General features: G+C 37.7%; 4 protein-coding genes and 2 non-coding genes across 6 annotated transcripts; 5 read left to right on the top strand and 1 right to left on the bottom strand.

Moving 5' to 3' along the window:
• Positions 1 to 466: 466 nt before the first annotated feature.
• On the bottom strand, positions 467 to 2,047 carry TBLA0D05050 (uncharacterized protein; the record flags this gene model as incomplete). The annotated part of the gene is made up of 1 exon (XM_004180470.1): positions 467 to 2,047. The coding sequence occupies one exon, from the start codon at positions 2,045 to 2,047 to the stop codon at positions 467 to 469; it is 1,581 nt and encodes a 526-aa protein (XP_004180518.1).
• A 2,338-nt stretch (positions 2,048 to 4,385) lies between these two features.
• On the top strand, positions 4,386 to 4,458 carry TBLA0Dtrna3A. Its single transcript has one exon. It is a non-coding gene; the product is annotated as a tRNA-Ala (tRNA).
• A 4-nt stretch (positions 4,459 to 4,462) lies between these two features.
• TBLA0Dtrna3G lies at positions 4,463 to 4,533 on the top strand. Its single transcript has one exon. It is a non-coding gene; the product is annotated as a tRNA-Gly (tRNA).
• Positions 4,534 to 8,943: 4,410 nt separating this feature from the next.
• TBLA0D05040 (uncharacterized protein) lies at positions 8,944 to 10,089 on the top strand (the record flags this gene model as incomplete). Its single annotated transcript, XM_004180469.1, has 1 exon — positions 8,944 to 10,089. The coding sequence occupies one exon, from the start codon at positions 8,944 to 8,946 to the stop codon at positions 10,087 to 10,089; it is 1,146 nt and encodes a 381-aa protein (XP_004180517.1).
• Positions 10,090 to 10,107: 18 nt separating this feature from the next.
• AIP5 (Aip5p) lies at positions 10,108 to 12,510 on the top strand (the record flags this gene model as incomplete). Its single annotated transcript, XM_004180468.1, has 1 exon — positions 10,108 to 12,510. The coding sequence occupies one exon, from the start codon at positions 10,108 to 10,110 to the stop codon at positions 12,508 to 12,510; it is 2,403 nt and encodes an 800-aa protein (XP_004180516.1).
• A 318-nt stretch (positions 12,511 to 12,828) lies between these two features.
• Positions 12,829 to 14,937, top strand: TBLA0D05020 (uncharacterized protein; the record flags this gene model as incomplete). The annotated part of the gene is made up of 1 exon (XM_004180467.1): positions 12,829 to 14,937. The coding sequence occupies one exon, from the start codon at positions 12,829 to 12,831 to the stop codon at positions 14,935 to 14,937; it is 2,109 nt and encodes a 702-aa protein (XP_004180515.1).
• Between the last annotated feature and the right edge of the window lie 57 nt (positions 14,938 to 14,994).

Genomic DNA, 14,994 nt, shown 5'->3' with positions numbered 1-14,994 from the left:
GGAAGACAAGATAAAAGACAAGAGAATAGATGATGGTGATAGAGATAATGTGTATAGAGGACAAAAGTGTAAATTAGATTAATTATAATTATGGAAATTAAATAGTTGTATATATTTCTAATACGTAGCAGGTATGTACATTTATCTAAGAAAGAAAGATAACAAACCGTTAAATAGATGAACTAAAACTAGTAGCTTTGTTGAATTAGCAATTAGGACGAAAGAATAAAGTATTAAATAGAATAAAGAAAAAAAAGCAAAACAAAAAAAGGGTATCTTGTCGAAAATTAGTAATTTTTTTTCTTTTATTTTTTTTTATAAATTAAAAGAAATATAATAAAAGTCAACCTAGTAAGAATTATTAAAGTTTGTGTTGGGTATTACAGGGCACATTGAATTAGGGGAAAAAATGTGTTTGTTTATGTGGAAGGGTCTCTTTTTGAAATTTGTAGTTTCTGTCATTAGCTTATAATAAAAGCATGGCGGCAGCGGCAATGGCACCGAAGGACCCTAGAGCCAATTGGTTAGCTTGACCAGTGACGAAGATGACAGTTGGAACTGAAGAACCACCAGTAGTAGATGGGTATACGAATTGAGCATCAATAGTATGTTTGTGAGTTTCAACGATGGTTTGACCACGGTCGTTTGTGGTGGTCAATAAGTTTGTGATGGTCGTGTAAGCAGATGGAACGAGTGTAGTGAACCTGTGGGTTGCGGTAGTAGTTTCACCGTTTTCGTTTGTGGTAGTTTCCAAGCTGGTGACTGTAGTTAGATGAGTTTCAGGGTTGGTGATAGTAGAATCGTTTGTGAAAGGTTGACGCGTAGTTGTGGTAACAGTAGTATCATTGTCGAATGGTTGACGAGTAGTCGAAGTGATTGTAGTACCGTTGTCAAATGGTTGACGAGTGGTGGTAGTGATTGTGGTACCGTTGTCAAATGGTTGACGAGTGGTGGTAGTGATTGTGGTACCGTTGTCAAATGGTTGACGAGTGGTGGTAGTAATTGTAGTACCGTTGTCAAATGGTTGACGAGTGGTGGTAGTAATTGTAGTACCGTTGTCAAATGGTTGACGAGTGGTAGTGGTGATAGAAGTAGTGTCGTTATTGAAAATACTTGTAGTTCCTGGAGTGGTAGTAGTAGTTTCAATAGAAGTAGTGTCATTATTGAAAATACTTGTAGTTCCTGGAGTGGTAGTAGTAGTTTCAATAGAAGTGGCATTACTTGGAACCAAACTGGTCAATGACGAAGTTTCAGAAGAAATTGAGGTGGTCACGTTAGAGGAAATTGAAGATGTAACAAAGGATGAGGAAGAAGTAATTGGAGTGGTTGAGTTGATTGGTTCAGTGCTTGAAGACAAGATCGAAGTTTCAGATGAAGTGATATTATTAGAAGTGATACTGGAGGTGATTGCACTTGACGATAGACTAGAAGAAATATCTGAAGTGACACTAGAAGTGATGTTTGAAGAAGAGCTAGGCATCTGTGTGACACTGCTTGAAGATTCCACACTGGAGGTGACTACTACTGGAAATATCAGTAGAAGTGGCTTCGGATGTGGATTCAGAAGAGGTAGCTTCGGATGTGGTTTCAGAAGAGGTAGCTTCGGATGTGGTTCCAGAAGAGGTGGCTTCGGAAGTAGAGGTAGCTTCGGATGTGGTTTCAGAAGAGGTAGCTTCAGAAGTGGTTTCAGAAGAGGTGGCTTCAGAAGTAGAAGTAGCATCGGATGTGGTTTCAGAAGAGGTGGCTTCGGAAGTAGAAGTAGCATCGGATGTGGTTTCAGAAGAGGTGGCTTCGGAAGTAGAAGTAGCTTCGGATGTGGTTTCAGAAGAGGTAGCTTCGGATGTGGTTTCAGAAGAGGTAGCTTCAGAAGTGGTTTCAGAAGAGGTGGCTTCGGAAGTAGAGGTAGCTTCGGATGTGGTTTCAGAAGAGGTAGCTTCAGAAGTGGTTTCAGAAGTGGTAGCCTCAGAAGTGGTTTCAGAAGTGGTAGCCTCAGAAGTGGTTTCAGAAGTAGTAACTTCAGAGGTTTGAGTTGTATCAGTTGTAACATCAGTAGATGCAGTGTCACTAATAGTTTGGGCGTTAGCAACGACCAACAAGGCAGTGGTTGTTAGAATATTAGACAATTTCATTATCGGTTGGAGCGAAAGAGTTGAAAAATGTATTCAATTGATTAATTTTTTTTGTATGTTTAGTACGGGGCCAAATGTTTCTTCGAAACTTGAATGATTGGTAGTTCTTTGTACCAGAAGAGGACAAAGAGAAAGGAAAGAATTTGTGAAACCTATCGAGAAATATGTTCAAGTTTATATACGTTCTGGATCAAGGAGAGCCGTACGCAAACACAAGGTATCTTGGATGGCATTGGATAGTAAGGAATAGGTAACAAAGCACGCATCCGTTTGCAACCCACAATAGGAGACGTTATGGGTTGAAGAGATGAATCGATTCGAAAAATATGATCCAAAACGGAATAAAGTGGGATGCCTTGTGGAATCATCCAATGGAATCGATCTGGATAAGAAAAAAAAATGGATATGGTATTGAAAATGGATATGATATTGAAAATGGATATGATATTGAATATGGAACTGAAAAAAAAAGAATACATTAAAAAGAGGGAAGAAGTATATGAAATAGTAAATGGATAATGAAAGAAGTCATATAGGCAAGCCTAGCAACTATTATTATTAAACTAATTTAACTGGCTATCCCGATCGGGACACACACAGAGTTTTCTCCTGCGTCACCAGAATGGGGTAAGGCCCGCAGTTCGACCCGCTGAAATAAGCCCCTCGCCGTGCACAGAATGTGCCGCAGGAACCCCGGCACAGGCACCGTTGCCAAACATTCTCCAGTTCCGGCGCCTCCTGGCTGAGGGGTTGCCAAAAAGGGTTCTAGCCGACTTACTGCCCAAAAAAGTCAGTGGTCACGGGATGTTGAGATCCGTCGTAACACAAGAAAGAGATCTCGACAAAGGCACTTCTGACTTCATATTCGATTCCGATTTCATATCGAGGTTCAATTCCCTAATGAAATCCCTAATGAAATCCCTGTCCAAATCCCTGTCCAAATCCCTTTTTTTCAATTTTCGTTTTCATTTTCACATTTAGGTAGTCCTCTGCGTGTTTTGGCGTATTCCGGGATGGTGCATGGGTGTACGAGACTCCACACAGAAAAGTATGCAGCGCAACAGAAAGACATCGGATCTTGGCGGCTGAGAGATCTCCCGCACAACACCTGCTGCAGGCTTTTCTGAGTACTGAGGGGTCACCCGCCCAAAAAGGGCGCAAAAACTTCTAATTGGGAACAGTCATTTACTGTGCACCCAACAGATCTGCCGTCTTTAATTAGCCGTCAAGAAATTAGCTTTTTGAAATGGACTGCCTAATTTGGTGGATTTCTATTTGAAGTGGAAACCAGAAAGAAGAAAAAAATAAAATGAAATAAAATAAAATAAAAAGCAACGGGAGTCATCGTCCAACCCCAGACAGGCACCTTCCCTTTTTGATCTGTCGTTTCCTAATCCGGAGTCATCCACCGTCCATTAATTAACTTTCTTGGGCGTTTTAATTATACTGTAATTATTATTCCAAGATCAAGATTATGTTTATAGGTCCTATTCTCTGTACGTTTCTCTGTGAATTTATATGTGTACTAATTCTTTCACCGTCATTTCTAGGACTAATCCAAACTAAAGTCGGCCTAATATAGGTTTTTAATTTATCCATATATTCATATATTCATTTATTCATTTATTCCTTTATTCATATATTCATTTTCTTGACTGTTTTTAGAAACTTGTGTTTTCTTTCTTTTTTTCTTTCGCTTTTATTGCTTTTGTTCTTTTTGGTTCTTTTGCTTTTCACTTCTTATTCGGGTGTCAAAACCGTCAAATTGCTGTTTTGACTTGATGTTTTTAATTGTTAAAATGTAATCTTGTAATTAGCAAATATTAATTAATTCGATTTTGAAGTTCGATTCATGGTAAGTATTATTTTCAAAAATGTACCACAGTTTACAAAAATGTACCACAGTTTTTTTTTGTTCTTGTCTTTCGTTTCTTTTTCCTTATCAAATTAAACTTGTTTCCTACACTCAACAATTAATTTATATATTTTTTGGTTGCCCGTTTTTACCCCATGCTATTTCGATTACTTTAATTTTGTTATTCAGTTTTATCCCCAATCTTTATTTTACTTTTGGCTCTAAGTGGCTAATCCTTTTTTCTCTTGCCTTGTTGGCTCTGATCGCAACTCTTTTGCGTTCTTTACATTTCATTGGCGAAACAATTGACCTTTACACTATTCAAACCTAACCTTTACTAGTATTACGTTAGAGGCTACAGCACTTAGACAGTTTTACAACAAAACAAACAAGAAATATATGGGCGTGTGGCGTAGTTGGTAGCGCGCTCCCTTAGCATGGGAGAGGTCTTCGGTTCGACTCCGGACTCGTCCAGTCAGCGCAAGTGGTTTAGTGGTAAAATCCAACGTTGCCATCGTTGGGCCCCCGGTTCGATTCCGGGCTTGCGCAGTTTAATTTTTTTGGCCGAATTCTGGGGTGTCACGTGATAGTTTATATTTTGTAGTAGATATTTACTTTTTTTAGTTTAATCTTAGTTGTTTTTAAATTTATCGCTCTTTGAAATAAATGTAAACAAATATTACTCCAAAAGCAAAAAAGATATTTTTAGAAATTTAAATATTTTTTCTCTTTTCTTTTCTTTTTCCAAACGTATCTCAATATGATTCACTCATCCAACCCTTTTCCTTATCTTGCCACTTCCCCCACGTTTTCCCCCTTACGTTTCAAATCTAGAATGTTATTTCATTTCATCGATGGTTTATTTTTAGAAATTCCGAAATATTTACCATTTCCATACATGGGCTTGATTGTTTGAATAAACGGGTGTCCCCATTTTGATTGACTTTTTTTTTCATGCATATGGTAACCATCAGTATTTTTGATAAAATTCATATACCTACTCATTTTACAATCAAATTACTCAGTCTTATTGGTATTTGAACTTATCATAATATAAAGAATTATTCTCTTGAAAGACTTCCCTTTATTTTATTTTTTTTTTCTTTGGCTACAGAGAATCATTAAAGTTCACGAGAGGTTATAATTTCTTAATAGCTCTGCTAATTGGGGTTTCCTGAATCAATTAACGGTGCAATAATAACAGAGGCAAGTTATAGATGTAAACTATCATTCCCAACAAATAAAACAAAAAAAACTACCCCAGCTCAAACTGAATTGAACACAATATTTGCTGCAGAAACAGCTCCATAACTTCAAAGTAAGAAAAGCGAATGCCCCACTGTATTTACTTTCTCGAAAATGTATTTAAAGATAACTTGTTGATAAAAATATTTATAGTTAATTGTATTTAAATTTCTATAAAAAAAATAACCCTGCTTCGATCTACACGTCGTGAAATGCAAGCTGTATAATAACATGTTTTAATAATCGTGATGCCCAATGTCTTGATAAGTTTCGTAAATATGCAATATATATCTCATGATTTGAAACATTTATTCAAATGATAATGATATATAGGGTGTCCCAGATTCATCCACGCCCGACTCAGTTTTGGATTTGGTTCGAGAAACTACCATATCCGATTTAGATTTATAAAGACAATTCGACATATTATTTTGAGTCGTTCGCTCATTTTTAGAATAATATTCAGTTATATTAGAGGTACATTTACTAAGTATAACTGTATCACCATCTGTTATCTTAATAGTTGGTATCGTACTCTTTGGTATCGTGCTCCTCCTTATCTTATCATTCACCACTTCGTCAGTATTACCCGATTTTAAACTATATTCATAATCGAATTGATTTATAGAGTTATTTGAATTTAAATACGACATATTATCTTGTTGAAATTTTTGCAATTGTTCATTACGGAAATCATTTAATAAATCTTCTCTTGTTATTACTTGACTATGTGATTGTTGATAATTATTTAAAAATTTATTATTTTTAATACTTAAATAACTGGGTATTTTTTTACAGAATGAATTGAATTTATTGGAAATGTTATCGCTCATCTTTGAATAATTATTGGTTGTTGTGGTACAAATTTACAGTACCATTATTTGACAAGATATAATAATTTTCTTTAATATATATATATATATATATTTTACGACGTCAATTGAACTAGGACTAGATCTATTTTTAAGATTGCGTATGATTCTGCGTACAAGTAAACGTTAGGGATGGGGACCGCGGAAGTGTTGATCAATAATACTATCCTTTAATTTACCTGAATGTAATTACCCAAAATAGCTATACCATCACCCAAAAGATCTATAAGGTTGCCTTGGATATATGTGAGGCTTCTTTATAACCTTACAAGGCAATTTCAATAATATATATATTATAATATTTTCAGCCTCTTTCCGGAGTTTTTTTTTTTTTTCAACGCGGAGATATTCCCAAAGTTAAGAACGGGCTTAGCTTTTAACGACGAGGAAAACTGAAGTGTCAAAAAAAAATTAAAATACTATACGAGGATCTAGAATTGCGGGATAAGCCACTAAATAGCGTACTATTTTTAGATATATATATATATATAAATAAAGACTAGGCTTTATAATAGGCAAGCCTTTGACATAATTCTAATTTCTTGGATTATTGAATTTCCATTCAATAATTTATTGGGGTATACGTATCTAGTCACTTGATTTGGAGATAACCGAGACAGAGAAAACACGCAGTTTTTGCCTGCCTTGTTAATAATAAATAATAATAATAATAATAAAATATCAAACAAAGTTATATTAAAATGACTGGGTGAATGAACCTATAAGGAACATTGATGCAATTAAATAATGTACAAAAATCTATATGAGTATATGTGCTATTTTAAGCAATGCTAAAAAAGAACGCTTGTATGACGAACTGGATGGTTGAAGAACGAATATGTATAATGGAATACCTGCTGAAAAGAAAAAAAAAATAGTGTGCATAATGTAATGGCTCTCAACTTGACATCTGAAGGTTGTATTCCTCGTTCTGTCTGTTTATTAAATCTTGAATAGTAATAACTTGATTGTTACTTTCATGTTTTTAAGCATTGTTTTTTCAATCTATTGATATGATTGCTTGGTCTTAGAGCGTTGAGTAACTTGTTCATGATAGATGAGAGGTGTAGAGTGAATATATTTTTGTCTTGTAAGGAAGAACAATCGATGATGATGATTATTTTATTTATTTTCGAAAAATAAAAAATATTTAAAACTTGTATAATTGACCACACATACACGTATATATATATATTATATGTCAAATTATAGGCACCCACCAATCTCTATTTTATAAACATAAACACATTCTCATCACTAAGCATTCCTTACTTAAATGTTCCCATGTGCCTTTGTTTATTATATCCACGGACCAACGGATTGCAAGAATTTGCCCGATGGACCAGAAATTTTTTCACAAGCTGGATCCAAAAAAACAAAGATATGATCCGATTTGGTAAAAACACCAGTCTTACAAAGAATTCTGACCAAGCATTATGTGAGGCGATGCATCCGCGGATTTAAAACTACGCTGCGGAAAACAAAGGTCATAGATGGTTGAATCCGTGGAAAAGGAAAAGACCAAAAAAAAAAAAAATTAACAATAAGTTTGCACGTGAAAAGAATCCATGGATCCGCGGAACCGTGAAAGTCGTAGAAATCATGCAACCGCGGAACACGGAGCTTCCGTATTTGTAAACTTCAAGGGTCCTAAGTCAGCAGTATCCTCTTAGTGCTGTGACTACCAATATTGGAAAGTGTTACCAGTTCTAAATGGATCTAGGAGTAATACATGTGAAATTCCTAACATGTGGAGAAGGTTTCACATGTCTAGGGATATCTAAATTACTTAAGCTTGACTCAAACTACCGTATTTTTAATATGCAAATATGTTTAACCATTCATTCAGTGATTCGAATTATCTACCCGTAACACAAGACATGTGACAGTTCAAAAGAACAATCTAACGAACAGGTTTGTTAATTACAGTCGTTTCTTTTGTCCTTGAATTAGTGACATGGTGAAGCGTTAGGTCGTCTCGGCCGAATCTGGCAAGCTAAAAGAGTTTTAATTATTATTCTTATTTAGGGAACATAATATATATTTGTAAAACAAACTGGCAAACTCATCAAGCCACAGATATTTCAATAAACTTTAATAGCTTAATGAATTGGCAAAGGTGTAATAAAGTTTGGTTCTTCATATATACATGCAAAATATCATTGTTGAAACATTTGTCTGATTCATTTACATACACAAATACCTTTATACATGTGTAATCTCTAATTCAAGTAGTAGTAGTCAATTACTATCCCAATGCTTAATTTTTCAAATCCTATTATTCTTTAACCTCTTGCTTCCAAATTTAGTAGCCACACGTTATTTTGTACGGCCTATTCTCTGCACGCTATGAAACCCACGCACCGCTTTCATTTTTTATTTTTTTTTTTTTTTTTTTTCTCGTTATTTTTTTTCTCGTATTTTTTTTCTAACAAATCTTGTCGGACCCAATTTAATTTCGCAATCTCAAACGGGCTTTCGTTCTAGTCATTGATCTGGCTTTCGAATATTGAATATTGGCAAACTCCAAGCCTGGGCTTGCCTCTTCGTCTATCTATCTAGCAGCTTCAAAGATGGATAAGTCATTTCGATAAGGGATAAAGTTTTCTTATCTAAAGTTATCAATTATACATCTATAAGGGTTTCTTCTTATCAAGTAAATCTTTCTTGACCTAGCACGTTTCAATTAAAATCAATTAATTTTTTTTTTTTTTTTTTAAATAAACGTAGTACATTACTATACATATTTCAATTTTATTCCTAGCCAAATTGAAAAGCCAAAAAAAAAAAACATAGCAAAAAAACAACAACAGTAAACACACCAGACTTTACTTTATTTATTATGGATCCAGTATCAAAAACTACTCAGTCATTAGTTGGCTTATCCATCAGGGATATAGACGATAAAAGCTCACCTAAATTAGAAGATGAAGAACTTATTTTAACTTCGAACCCTTCATCCAAAAATCTTTTACACAAGATCCATTCTCCTTTGAACAACAATTCTAAAGAAGTGAAAGATGAATTTGAATTCTTTGATAATAACCAATCAGACAATCCCAAGCAACAACATTCTTATACAAATTTGGATGATTTGAACAAGACTGGTGCTTTATTAAGTGATGAAATCAATTTGAATCCTGATGGTGATATTCCAGGGGAAATCAATTCTGTTCTTTTCGAAAAAATTGAAGGTGAAGAAGAAGATTATAAATTAAATAATTTCCAAAAGCAAGGCATTAAAGATGATAGAGATGAAAAAATTGCTAATGCCAAGAAATTAGAAATTGAAAAATTGAAATTTTTAGAAGAACAAAAATTGAAAAACAAAGATTTATTATCTTCATCGACTTCTTTATTAGAAATCACCAAATCCAATTCTAATTCTGCTACTAATTTAGTCACTACTACTGATCCAATTGATGATTCTGGATATGCTTCACCTCAACGTTCAAACAATCAATCATTAAGATCCAATTTGGATTCCAAAAATGAAGCTGTTAGAAATTCGTTTGGTGAATTAATTGTCAATCAATCGCATAAACCACATTTAGCTCGTGGTGATTCTTATCAATCAATTACTAATGAAAATGAAAGTGAAACCGATGATCAACGCCATGGAAGATCTTCGTTTAGAAGCTCCTCTACTGATTATTTGAGATCCTTAAGTAGATCTCTAAGTCGTGATCCTAAAAAAAAGAGTGTTTCTGGTGGATCCAATCCAATTGCCAATACTTTTAAAAATATCTCATCTCATTCTATTACCAATTCTATTGATGATATTACATTTGATAATAATAATGATACATCATATCCAGATGAAGAATCTTCTAGATATACTAATAATTATACCATATCTCAAAACGATTTACAAACTGCAGCTTCCTCTACTAATTTGACTTTGAACAATCAACCACTTGTCGAAGAAGAAGAGGAAATTGGGGGAGTTTTGAAGGACAACGATGAGAAAAAAATGAGAAAAAAATGAGAAAAAAATGAGAAAAAAATGAGAAAAATAGAAACTTTTCTAAAAGAAATTCCAATGCGAGGCCTCCCTATATCTAATTCTAATGTACCTTTGGAAGAGGCGAGTGCCAGCGCCAGTACGAATGATGTTGTCTCTGTGGAAGCACCAGATGACACTCTAGAAATGTCAAGTGATACTATAGAATTAAATACTACTACTTTAGAATCATCAATTACTACTGGTACTCCAGAACCACCAGTTACTATTACCAACTCATCAAACAAAACCAATATTGAATCAAAAGCTACAACCATGGACCCATCAATTGATGATATAAAATCAAAAATTATTCCTGAAACCCCATCATCAATTGCCACTCCCACTGCTTCTGTTGGATCCAAAACTGCTCCTGAAGAATTATCAATGGATATTTCTTCTGTGGAATCTAATAATGTCACTATAGCATCAGATGTGGCCACTATGGGATCCACGATTGAACTTTCATCACTTGAATCGAAGATTGCTAGTGTGAAATCAAACGATGAGATTGTAGAGACACCAATTGCATCGATCAATGGTGATGTTAAATTAAAATCCATTCCTGTGGAAACACCAATTTCAACTACATCTGTTGAATCTATACCTGTTACTGCCGAATCACCAATTGCCACTGCCGAACCAACCGCCGCAACTACTTCTTTTGAAACTAACAAGAAAAAATCCTCTACTATTGAATCTCGTATCAAACCACCAGAAGGTATTGAAAGTTCTTCCGATGATGTTACCAACTGCAAGATCACTGAATCATCTATTACAGATACTAAAACGGACCCCCTCGTTGCCATTGCCGAGTCATCATCAAATGACAAAGAAACTCCTTCCAGTGTAGTAGAAACACCAAGTACAATTACAAGTGATGCTGATGTTGTCAAATCAACTACCATATCAAACACCGATACAATGGAAGATCCCGTTATGATGGAGTCTACCACCAATACAAGTAATAACTCCGTTGAGAAGAAAAAGAAAAAAAAGAGTAAAAACAAGAAGAAAAAGAACAAGGGCAAAGGTAAGGCCAAGGACAAGGACAAGGACAAGGACAAGAATGCTGGTGTTGATAGTATTGCCCAAAAGAACATTGATTTGGATTCCATCATGGATGGGATAGAGGAGTATTTAGGTGAGATTGATGGTGCCACTACTGTTGCAGATGTAAACACAAGCACAGGGGCGAATGGAGAAGCAAGCCCAGACGCGAATGGAGAAGCAAGCCCAGACGCCAATGCAATTGCAATCGATACTGGGGCAACGATTGATGAGACCCAAGATGAGACTACTATTGTTGATTCACAACCTGATATCCTGCCAACTAATGAATCATCAGCTGTGGAGCCATTGCCTGAGAAAGAGCCAGTAGAACCCGAAGTGGAGCCAGCACAGCCCGAGACAGAGCCACCACAATCACAAGAAGCAATCGACCCACCCACAATGGAGCCTGCAGAAACACCTAACACAAACCTGGACACACCCCTAAACGCAGAGCCGCCCCTATCTATCGGCCGCAAGACAACCGAAGCAAACGAAGCAAACGAAGCAAACCAAGTAAACCAAGTAAACAAAATTGATAAAATTGATAAAATTGATAAAATTGATAAAATCGACCCGGAAAAACCATTGTCTAGCGGGACTGTAGACTCACACAATGATACCGCATCAGGAAACAGCCCAGACACAAACAGCACCGCAATCGACCAAACGGGAAACAGATCTGACTCAAACAGGAATGCTGCGAGCGAAACGGGAACCGTGTCTGACGTAATACCCACCCAGCCCGAACCCGTTCCGGAAATAGTCACAGAAACAGCTACAGAAACAGCCACAGAAACAGCCACAGCCCCCGGCAATGACGCAGCCGAGAATGTTCCGCCCCAGCCCAAAACGGCCATTGCCCGGATCTACGACGAGACCGAGGCTCTTCTACGCGAGCTTGAACTGGCAGGCGGGTTTGACAGCGCCGACGCGGTGGGGACTATTGCCACTGCAGAGACCCCGCTCCAAAAGACCCCGCGCACAGAAGCTGCCGCAGCACGTCCCGCAGAGACCCCACCACACACAGAAGGCCGCGCAGCCGCACAGTCCTCCGTGCTCGTCTACACATCGCTGGCTGGCGGTGGGTTCCACATGATGCCCCGTACAAACCGGCTGGCGACGATCCTAAGTGCGAACCGAATCGCTCACGAGTTCCGCGACTTGGGCACAGACACGGCCGCACGGCGCACGTGGCGGCGCGTGGCTCGTGGCCGTGAGTTGCCGGCAGTGGTGTACGGCGTGGGAAATAATGATGGTAATGTATTATTTGTAGACGAAGTGGTTCTCGGGTGGGAGCAAGTAGAACAAGCCAACGAGGACGGCACGCTGCGGGAATTGCTGGGCGGGATGTAAAGGGAGAGGAGAGGAGGAAGAGTGGAGGAAGGGTGAGACAGAGTGGAGGAAGGGTGAGACAGAGTGGAGGAATGGTGAGACAGAGAGTAACAAGGTAAGAATGACAAACACAATGTAGTGGCGTGCTGCGCAACGGTTCTGGTGAATGCGGGGCGATCCGACGTATATATAAGGGAGGCAGATTGTATAATGGAGCTGAAATAGTATGCGAAACTCAAAATTCAAAAAGCAAAAAATCCAAAGCAGTATCGCAGTTTATCAATTACTCTATTAATCCATCAATCTTTCTATCAGAAGCTAAACACATCACAGCATAGCATGACCCGTGATCTACAAAACCATCTGCTCTTTGAAGTCGCCACAGAAGTTGCCAACCGTGTTGGTGGGATTTATTCTGTTTTGAAAAGTAAAGCTCCAATTACTGTCCGTCAATACCGTGATAACTACACTCTATTGGGTCCATTGAACCATGCTACTTACCAGACCGAAGTCGACCCATTGGACTGGAACGACCCTGAAACTTTCCCTGGTGAATTGAACCCAATCCAACAAACTCTTCGTTCCATGAGTGACCGTGGTGTCCGTTTTGTATATGGTCGTTGGTTGGTCGAAGGTTCTCCTCGTGTGTTGCTTTTCGACTTGAGTTCCGTTTCCGGCTATTTAAATGAGTGGAAAACTGACTTGTGGTCCTTGGTGGGTATTCCATCTCCAGAAAATGATACTGAAACTAATGATGCTATCTTATTGGGTTACACTGTTGCTTGGTTCTTGGGTGAATTGGCTCATTTGGATACTCAACATGCCATCATTGCTCATTGTCACGAATGGTTGGCCGGTGTCGCCTTGCCATTGTGTAGAAAGAGACGTATTGATGTCGTGACTATCTTCACCACACATGCCACTTTGTTGGGTAGATACTTGTGTGCTGCTGGTAATGTTGATTTCTACAACACTTTAGAATCTGTTGATGTCGATCGTGAGGCCGGTAAGAGAGGTATTTACCACCGTTATTGTGTCGAACGTGCTGCTGCTCACACTGCTGATGTCTTTACCACTGTTTCTCAAATTACCGCTCTAGAGGCCGAACATTTGTTAAAGAGAAAACCTGATGGTATCTTGCCAAACGGGTTGAACGTTGTCAAATTCCAAGCTGTTCATGAATTCCAAAACTTGCACGCTATAAAGAAGGAAAAAATTAACGAATTCGTCAGGGGCCATTTCCATGGTGCCTTTGATTTCGATTTGGATAACACATTATACTTCTTCATCGCCGGTAGATACGAATACAAAAATAAAGGTGCCGATATGTTCATTGAAGCTCTAGCAAGATTAAATTATAGATTAAAGGTCGCTGGCTCCAAAATGCACGTCGTCGCCTTCATCATCATGCCTGCCCCAACCAATTCATTCACTGTCGAAGCTTTAAGAGGTCAAGCCGTCGTCTCACAATTAGAAAACACAGTTAAGGAAGTCACTGATTTGATTGGTAAGAGAATCTTTGATCATGCAATGAAATATCCTCACATGGGTGTCACCACTGAATTACCTACCGATTTAGATGAACTCTTGAAACAATCAGACAAGGTCTTGTTAAAGAAACGTACCCTTGCATTGAGAAGACCACAAGGTGAATTACCACCAATTGTCACTCACAACATGGTTAACGACTCTACAGATCCAATTTTGAACCAAATAAGACACGTCCAATTGTTCAACCAACCTTCAGACCCAGTCAAGATTATTTTCCATCCTGAATTTTTGAATGCTAACAACCCAATCTTAGGCTTGGACTATGATGAATTCGTCAGAGGTTGTCATTTGGGTGTTTTCCCATCTTACTACGAACCATGGGGTTACACACCAGCAGAATGTACTGTTATGGGTGTCCCATCTATTACTACAAACTTGTCCGGTTTCGGTGCCTATATGGAAGATTTGATTGAAACTAACCAAGCCAAGGATTACGGTATTTACATCGTCGACCGTCGTTTCAAAGCCCCAGATGAATCTGTCGAACAATTGGTCGATTACATGGAAGAATTCGTCAAGAAAAACAGAAGACAAAGAATCAACCAAAGAAATAGAACTGAAAGATTATCCGATTTACTAGATTGGAAGAGAATGGGTCTAGAATACGTCAAGGCTAGACAATTAGCCCTAAGAAGAGCTTACCCTGACGAATTCAGAGAATTGATTGGTGAAGAGTTGAGTGATACAAACATGGACACTTTGGCTGGTGGCAAGAAATTGAAAATTGCAAGACCTTTATCTGTACCTGGCTCTCCTCGTGAAAGAGCAAATAGTATTTCCAATAGCGCTGTTTTCATGACTCCAGGTGATTTGGGTACTATCCAAGACGCCAATAACGTAGATGATTATTTCCATCTAAGTTTGAACGATGATGATCAAGATGCTGATGACGAATAGACACCATCCCTTTGATTTCTTTCCTTCCCCTCCCTTCCTCCCTCCCTCCCTTCCTCC

Source organism: Henningerozyma blattae, chromosome 4 (assembly GCF_000315915.1).
Source record: "Henningerozyma blattae CBS 6284 chromosome 4, complete genome".
In the NCBI taxonomy this organism is placed as follows: Eukaryota; Fungi; Ascomycota; class Saccharomycetes; order Saccharomycetales; family Saccharomycetaceae; genus Henningerozyma; species Henningerozyma blattae.
Note: the sequence above shows the minus strand (reverse complement) of the source record. Positions and strands in the feature narration are given on the sequence as shown.